This window comes from Equus quagga, unplaced genomic scaffold (genome assembly GCF_021613505.1).
Source record: "Equus quagga isolate Etosha38 unplaced genomic scaffold, UCLA_HA_Equagga_1.0 121165_RagTag, whole genome shotgun sequence".
NCBI classification, from domain to species: Eukaryota; Metazoa; Chordata; class Mammalia; order Perissodactyla; family Equidae; genus Equus; species Equus quagga.
This window is the reverse complement of record NW_025795980.1, coordinates 1-7,037: the sequence shown is the minus strand read 5'-3', so window position 1 is coordinate 7,037 and position 7,037 is coordinate 1. Positions and strand designations below refer to the sequence as shown.

The window sequence follows — 7,037 nt, the reverse complement described above, 5'->3', positions numbered from 1 at the left end:
TCCCTGCAGCCTTGTTCAGAACAGCCAAGATATTGAGACCACCTGTGTCCATCAATAGATGACTGGGTGAAGGAGATGTGGGGCATATACATACAATGGAATGCTATTCAGCCGTGAGAAAGAAGGAAATCTTGCCTGTTGCAACAACACGATGGAGCTTGAGGGCATTATGGTAAGTGAGATGAGCCAGAGAGACAAAAACAATAGTGCATGGTATCCCTTATACATGGAATCGAAAATAAATTAATAAATAAGGCAAAGTGGGTGAAACAGAGAGTAGAAAAGTGGTGGCCAGGGGCTGGGGGGAGGGGAAATGGGGAGAGGTTGGTCAAAGGGCACAAACTTTCAGCAATGAGATGAACAAGGTCTGAGGATCGAATGTATGACATGGTGACTACAGTTGATAACACTGTATTGAATAATTGAAATTTACGAAGAGAGTAGAACTTAAATGTCCTCACCAAAAAGAAAACAAAGATAACTAGGTGAGGTGATGGCTGTGTTAACTACCAAGATGGGGGGAGTCTTTTCACAATGTATCTATCAATGTGTGTATCAACATATATGTCAAATCACCAGAAAGTAAGCCTTAAACATCTTACGATTTTCTATGTCAATAATGCCTCAACGAAGCTGAAATTTTTTAAAAAACCTTAGGACCTTTATATAGTCTTTTGACAGTTGAGAGGAACACAATTCAGGCTGAGGGCAGTGCTCCCATCTCACAGGGCTTGTTCCTCTCCCACAGAGGTCTCGTTAGGCGTCTCTGGAGAAGGGCCCCTCTCCCCTGATCCCATTTCTGCAGCTGGGTGGTCTACAGGGAGCCCCTCTGACACTCTGCTAGCTGGCCTTGTCCATCTTGGTCTCACAGACCCAGTGGAATGGCCTCTGGCAGGCATTGTCATTCCACGTGCCATCCGGGTTGAAGTGGACACAGTCCTCACCTGGGCCCAGCCCATGTCCATCCCAGTCATCTGGCTGGCTTGGACTCCAGTTCCTGAGGGGAGAGGACAACAGCAACTAGAAAGGTCAGGTGGCACAGAATCTAAGTCTGAGAAGGGGGTGTGGGTCAGATCTGAGGAGCAGAGCTGAAGGAGGAGGTAGGACACAGAAAGCCAGGGTGTACTCACTGGAAGTTGGTCTTGTAGTCTGTCCCATCCACCCATTTCCAGACTCCTGTAGGATCACTGAGCCCCATCCAGGTGAATGAGGAGCCTGTATGTTCCTGGACAAAATCCTGGGACAATGAAGGGCAATGGTGACTTCTCCCCATCTCCTTGGACTAGCAGTTCTAACCTTTAGCTGTTCGTTAAAGCAGTTGAGGAGATTTGGGACGTTTATGAAAGTGCCCAGGCCCATTGGGTCTCTGAGGGTGGGGCTCAGAGGGCAGTGGTTTTAAAGCTCCCCAGGTGACTGCAATGTGCAGCCAAGTGTGGTAACCATTTCCTTACAGGGGACACGTCCTTGGGGCTGAGCACCAGGGGCCCTCACCTGCTCCTCTCTGGAGTTGATGACCACGAGGTGGGCGTTCTGCAGCTGGCACTGCTTCTCAGCCTCGGGCCAGGGCTTCTTAGAGCGAGAGAACCAGTAGCAGCTGCCTTCATGCTCCAGCCAGTTAAGGGGGCAGCAGGCCCTGGCAGAGCCTAGGGGGCCGGGAGAGGTGGGGGGGGGGGCGCTGAGATGCTGCCCAGTGGGACTCTGGCAGCAAAGGAGTCAGGCACGCCCCCAACACCCCTCACCATTGCTCTTGAGGGCAGCCGCCTGGCAAGTCAGGGCTGTCAGGTCTTTGGCCAGCTGCTGGACTAGGAGGCGTATTTCAGCATAATCTGGGACACACACAGGGGGGCAGTGGGGACAGTGCCCTGGGTGTGGACTCTGCTCCCTGAGTCCAGGAGGCCAGATTTCACTGCACGGGCCCCGCCTCGGAACCTCCCTGCCCTCCCCACGCGGCATGCCCAGGTGATGGGAGCAGGGGCCTGACCTGCTTTGAGTGTCTGCTGCTCCTCCTCCAGCTTCTTCTCCAGGGAAAACACCTTGTCGTTCATGCTACGGGCTGGACGGGAGGGCGCTCAGCACCTCGAGGGGCTCCCCCACCTTGTCCTGGGGCTAGCCCTCCCCTCCCACACACTCCTGCAGAGTCTCACCTGCTTGCAGTTCCTGCCTGAGATTCCCCACCCCTGCTTTCAGAGGTGTTATCGTCTTTTGCAAACTGTCACCTGGAGGACATGGGGACTCAGTGCTGCAGAGTCAGCTCGCACCCCCTCCTCCACCACATCCCACCCCAGTCCAGAGCCCCTTCCACACCAGCCTCACCCTGGGATATCAGGGACTTGACCTGAAGCTCAGTTTGTGATGTGGAGTTGTTCAGGGTCACCAGGTCCCTCTGAAACGTGGAATCTGACGAGGTGGATGGGACAATCAGGGCGAAGATTATCAGGCCTGCTCTGTGCCACACTGAGCAGGCACTTGACACACTTTGTCTCCTTGGTTCCTCGCGACAAGCCCCACAAAGGGACAGACACTGTTGTTCTCCAGTATTGCCAATGGGCAAACCAAGGACTAGAGAGGTTCCGTAATCTGACCACATCACCCAGCTAATAAGTGACAGAGCCAGCAGCCAGCCTTATCCATCTCTAACTCCGTCCCTGCCCCCACCAATGCAGCCCTTATTTCTCTCTTCCCTGCCCACCCTGTGACCCTCACTTTGGAATCCGATCACACAGACGCCAACCAGCAGCATGAGGCTGAGGCCCAGGGAGAGCAGCAGGAGGCGGGAGCTGGAACAGAGTGTCTGCAGGAAGGGAGGAAGGAGGGGAGGCAGCCCTGCAAGAAGAGAGATGGCGTCAGGACAAGGAGGGTCCCAGAGAGACCCAGAGAGACAGGGGAGGAGGAGAGGACCTCAGAGCCTGTCAGGGATCAAGACTGGCACCTTAATGCTCAGCCTGAAAGGGGGCTGCACAAGGAGGATTGTGGGATGGGGGATGCCCCGGCATCTGACCCAGCATGGACCAGCACAAGTACCCAGCCACACAGGCCCCTCATACCACTGGGGACAAATGTACACAAGGACACAGGGTCTCAAGATAATGGTGATGTGTAAAGTCCTATCATCAGAGCTGGCAGAGGTGGCAGGAGGACCCAGGGAGTTTGGGGCTGCCAGGCCCACAGCACCTCACGCTCATCTCTACTACCCGGGTAGCAAATGGCTTTCCCTTCCAAACCCAATCACTCATTCCCACACCAGGGCCCACCCAGAGCACAGAAGCCAGGCCCGCTGTGGTCTTCCCTGTGCTTGTCTTCCTGAGGACCCTGAATCCTCTTCATACTGTGGCTTCCGGTGGCTGGGGCCCCACCACCTCAGATTTGGGGACCCACCAGTGCACATGGTAGAGGCACAGACATCACATCACAGCAGAAATCCTTCTAAACGTATTAAGGAGGTATTTTAGGAGAGACCATTTCTCCTTTCCTCTTACCAATTCTAAGCCCCGGGCTTTGGTTCTCACTCTCCGAGTCCTGAAAGTTTTCATAATTCACTGGCATGCTGGCACCAACACGACCACCGAGGCTGTCAGAGCTGAAATGGAGGCAGGGCCAGTGGCCAGGCTGGGGCAGGAGCTGGGGCAAAGGGGCAGGCTGGGACTACGTTGGAGCTGAGGTCAGGGCCAGAGCTGAGGTAAGAGATGAGCTTGGGCTTGAGAAGGAGTCCAGGGTCAGGGCCTGCAATGGGAAGGGGCCTGGCCTTGCAGCTGAGGTTGAAGGTGGGGTCAGGAGCAGGCCTTGGGCTGGGGTTGGGTTGAGTTTGGGATTAAGGTGGAGGGAAGGTTGGAGCTAAATATATCGCTAGGACAGGGCCTAACAGCGGGGTTGCAGGGCAGGTTGTGTGTCTTCCTAGGATTGGGGTCAGTACTCCTGTGGGAGCCACGGATGGAGCTGGGCCTAAGCTTGGTGCTGAAACTGCGAATACAATATGGTTGAAGGTCCATCTTGTGTTGGGGCTGGTGTTAAAATACAAGTTGACTCTGGGGTTGAAGCTGTGGTTGGGTTTAAAGAAGGGGCTGGGATTTGTATGGGGGTGGGGCTGCGTCTGGGACTATTGCTGAGGACAGGGCTGGAATTGGGCTAGACATGGGGCTGAGTTTGAGTCTCAGTTTGTGACTGAGGTTTGGCTGCCATACTTGGATCTGAATCCAGGGGAAGGAAGAGAATAAGATCCTCGCTTGGTCATTATCCCCATGCTGCCCCTTTCTATTTTTCCCATTCAGTCCCACCTAGGACTCACAGTCCCCCTCCTGGCTTTCTCTAACATCCTCCCTGTCCCCTTGGTCTCAACTGTGTCCCCAGCCCCGTTACCTGTGGAAAGCCTGCAGGCTGGGATCCTTGGGTTCTTTGTGCAGCGATGACCAGAGCTGGAAAAAACTAAATCCTGGAGAGTTGGGGGTAGAGGTGGCCAAAGGATGAGTCACATATGTGAGCAGAGTCCTGCTGGTCTTCGTGTCTGAAAGCCCAGGGGTCTATGAGCTGGGATCTTCTGTTTTCTCGACTTGGGGAAGTCAATAATAAGGAGAAGGAATTAAAATCGGAACAGGGGCAGCGATTGTGTGTGTGGAGGAGTTGGACGTGCGGTCAGCTTGGCTCTCCTCCTCTTCTGCTTCTTTTAAGTTCCCCTGACTTCCTCAATTTTACCATTTGGGAGAGGGGAGTCAGACCAGAAGGGACCAGAAGGAAACCCAATGTGTTGTTTCTCCTTTGGCCCTCACTCCCTTTCACTTCCTGCCTCAGGATTTCCCAGAATTTTTGGTGTCAAAGCATTGCACACTGAAATCCAGAGCAGCCCATTTCTCTGGTCTTGCTCCATCTTGACCCAAGTTCCTGGCATCTGAGCTTCCTCTGGGTCTCAGCCATTAAGCTTCCCAGCTTGGCCGAGCTCCCTCACCCAACCCAGGAGGGAAGAGGATGATGGAGAGTAGGATTCCCAGGCTGAACGGAAGAGGAGGAGCCATGCAAAGGAGGAAAATTTGTGGAGCATCGAATCTGTGACGGAGACTGCACAGATACTGACCACACACTAACCATTCACTCCCATGAGAAACTCAGGAGGCATTTTGGGTGATGGACTCAGGCTCAGGGCCACTGTGTCACTTGCCCAAGATCACACACCTGGTAAGAGAAAGAGCCCGAATTCCAGCCCAGTGCTGCCCACCACCCTAGCCTGGCCTGATTCTCTCCCCGTGCACTGTCTTCACGAAAGGGATTCGATTCAATCCAGTAAACCCTGGAAATCCCCCTAAGGGGGCTGCCCTGAATTTCTACACACATCCTTTTCCTAGGAGGAAACTTTGTGTCTTAAAGGGGGAAGAAGGAGAGCAAACACGTTTTAGATTACATTTTCTAATTAAATGGGATTGTCTTCTGCTACTTACTTTTTTCATTCAGTTAATGCATCAGGAACATTTCTTCACCTCAGTTCATAAAATGTCCTTTATTCGTTTCCTATCTTTATCTCATTCCATGCATGCCATAATTTACCTGTTAAGCATTTCCCTATTGATAGACATTTAGGTTGTTTCCAGTTTTGTTTTGCTTGCTGTCATTTATGTTGATTAGCATTTGTCACAGGTTGGGTTTTTGGAAGCCAACACTTAGACTGTATTTTGGGGGCAAGCTATGTATGAGGGACCAGCCCCTGCTAAGGAAGGGGGAAGAAGGAGGAGAGGGCAGAGGGAGAAGTTCAACAGCGGTGGAGACCTCACAGAGCTTCAGCCAGTCCACCAGGGGGTTCTGGGAGTTCAAACAGCATAGCCTGTGGGAGCTGTCCAGCACGGGACCGAACCAGGCCTTTATAAGCCCCATGGCTCAGTCACCAGATGCCGGCCACCCCAGCAGGGGCAGAACCTCAGGGGACGTGGCTGTCTGCACAGGTCACACTCCCCACAGCGGGGCACCAAGTCCTTCCTGAAAAGGGGATTCTGGGTAGCTCATCACTGCGTCTACCTCAGTATTGCATCGGATTCATACATTAATTTCGGAATAATCAACACTTTTGCATGTTAAACCTTTCCCACAGAGAACACGGTGTGCATCTCCATTTACCCAGCAGAACAAAATTAAAAGCAAAAGTTACGTAGGTCCACATAAACTGATGGGGGAAATAAACCTGCTGTGACGGGTTTGCAATATTATTGGTGTTGCTTTAATATTCTATTTTTGACAGTTTTATAATAAATCCCTTTCTCGTTCCTCTCCAGTCTTTAATCCAGTAAAATATCCTTTCAATATTTATGTTCTCACTGATCCTTAAATATTCAGGGGAAAATACACTTACTAAATCTTTTTACTTTTAACGGCAATGGGATTCTTTGCATACACTCGATGAGATTATGCCCTGCTTTTTACCAGAATGTAGTTTGAAAATTCAATCGTGCCATAAAATTCTTTGAGTTTGCTGAAGTCTCACATCACAAAATACATGTTATTCAGTCACGAATTTTAAGTCCATCATTAAGGACAAAGGTGCCTACAAAGCGCACCTAGGAAGGCAGTCTGGTACCTGTTCCCTGGAAAGGAGACCATTTCCTGATGGACCAGGAACTTTAGCAGATTTGGAGGACCTTGGGAAAGTAGACTTCACCCACATTTACAGGTACCACAGGCAAAAGCTGCTGGAAATAAATTCCTTGGTGTGCTTTTATAGCCTTAGTATAGAAGACCTGTAATCTTTCTTAAATCTCTGAAGTGATAGAGTCCTTGAAATAAAATATATGTAAATAGAATACACATGAATGAATCAGAGCAAAACACAAGGAGACAAGGATGGGTGGGTTGGTTGGTTGGTTGGTTAGTTGGTTGGTTTTGGTGATGAAGAACAATCGTTGTAAGTTCTTTATCCTCACAAAGTGGGGCTGATAAGAAAACCTTGGAGAAGAACAAAAATATTGATACCAACCCTCATATCAGTTTCCCACATTAAACCCAGCATATATGGGGTTAAAACCAAAACACTCATTCCCTGCTTACTCTCTGCCTTCCTGGCTCCA

General features: G+C 51.1%; 1 protein-coding gene across 2 annotated transcripts; it reads right to left on the bottom strand.

The window, feature by feature from the left end:
* Positions 1 to 6: 6 nt before the first annotated feature.
* On the bottom strand, positions 7 to 4,914 carry LOC124232817 (C-type lectin domain family 10 member A-like). Of its 2 annotated transcripts, XM_046649730.1 has the most exons (10): positions 4,354 to 4,914; positions 3,477 to 3,577; positions 2,704 to 2,823; positions 2,314 to 2,397; positions 2,145 to 2,216; positions 1,982 to 2,053; positions 1,740 to 1,826; positions 1,492 to 1,643; positions 1,131 to 1,237; positions 7 to 997 (listed from the first exon to the last, which is right to left on the bottom strand). In XM_046649730.1, exons 2-10 carry the CDS (start codon positions 3,541 to 3,543, stop codon positions 841 to 843), a joined length of 918 nt encoding a protein of 305 aa, XP_046505686.1. In that variant the 5' UTR covers positions 3,544 to 3,577; positions 4,354 to 4,914; the 3' UTR covers positions 7 to 840. The 2 variants fall into 2 exon arrangements, with proteins under 2 accessions (XP_046505686.1, XP_046505687.1); XM_046649731.1 differs by lacking the exon at positions 2,704 to 2,823 and having other exon boundaries at positions 4,354 to 4,913.
* Between the last annotated feature and the right edge of the window lie 2,123 nt (positions 4,915 to 7,037).

Bases quoted from the DNA above. Each gene is read 5' to 3' on its own strand.
- LOC124232817 (XM_046649730.1), bottom strand. From the start codon at position 3,543: ATGCCAGTGAATTATGAAAACTTTCAGGACTCGGAGAGTGAGAACCAA. The intron at 2,217-2,313 runs GTGAGGCTGGTG...CATGTCCTCCAG, and splicing joins CAAGTCCCTGATATCCCAGG to GTGACAGTTTGCAAAAGACG. The intron at 2,054-2,144 runs GTGAGACTCTGC...CCTCCCGTCCAG, and splicing joins CAGGCAGGAACTGCAAGCAG to CCCGTAGCATGAACGACAAG.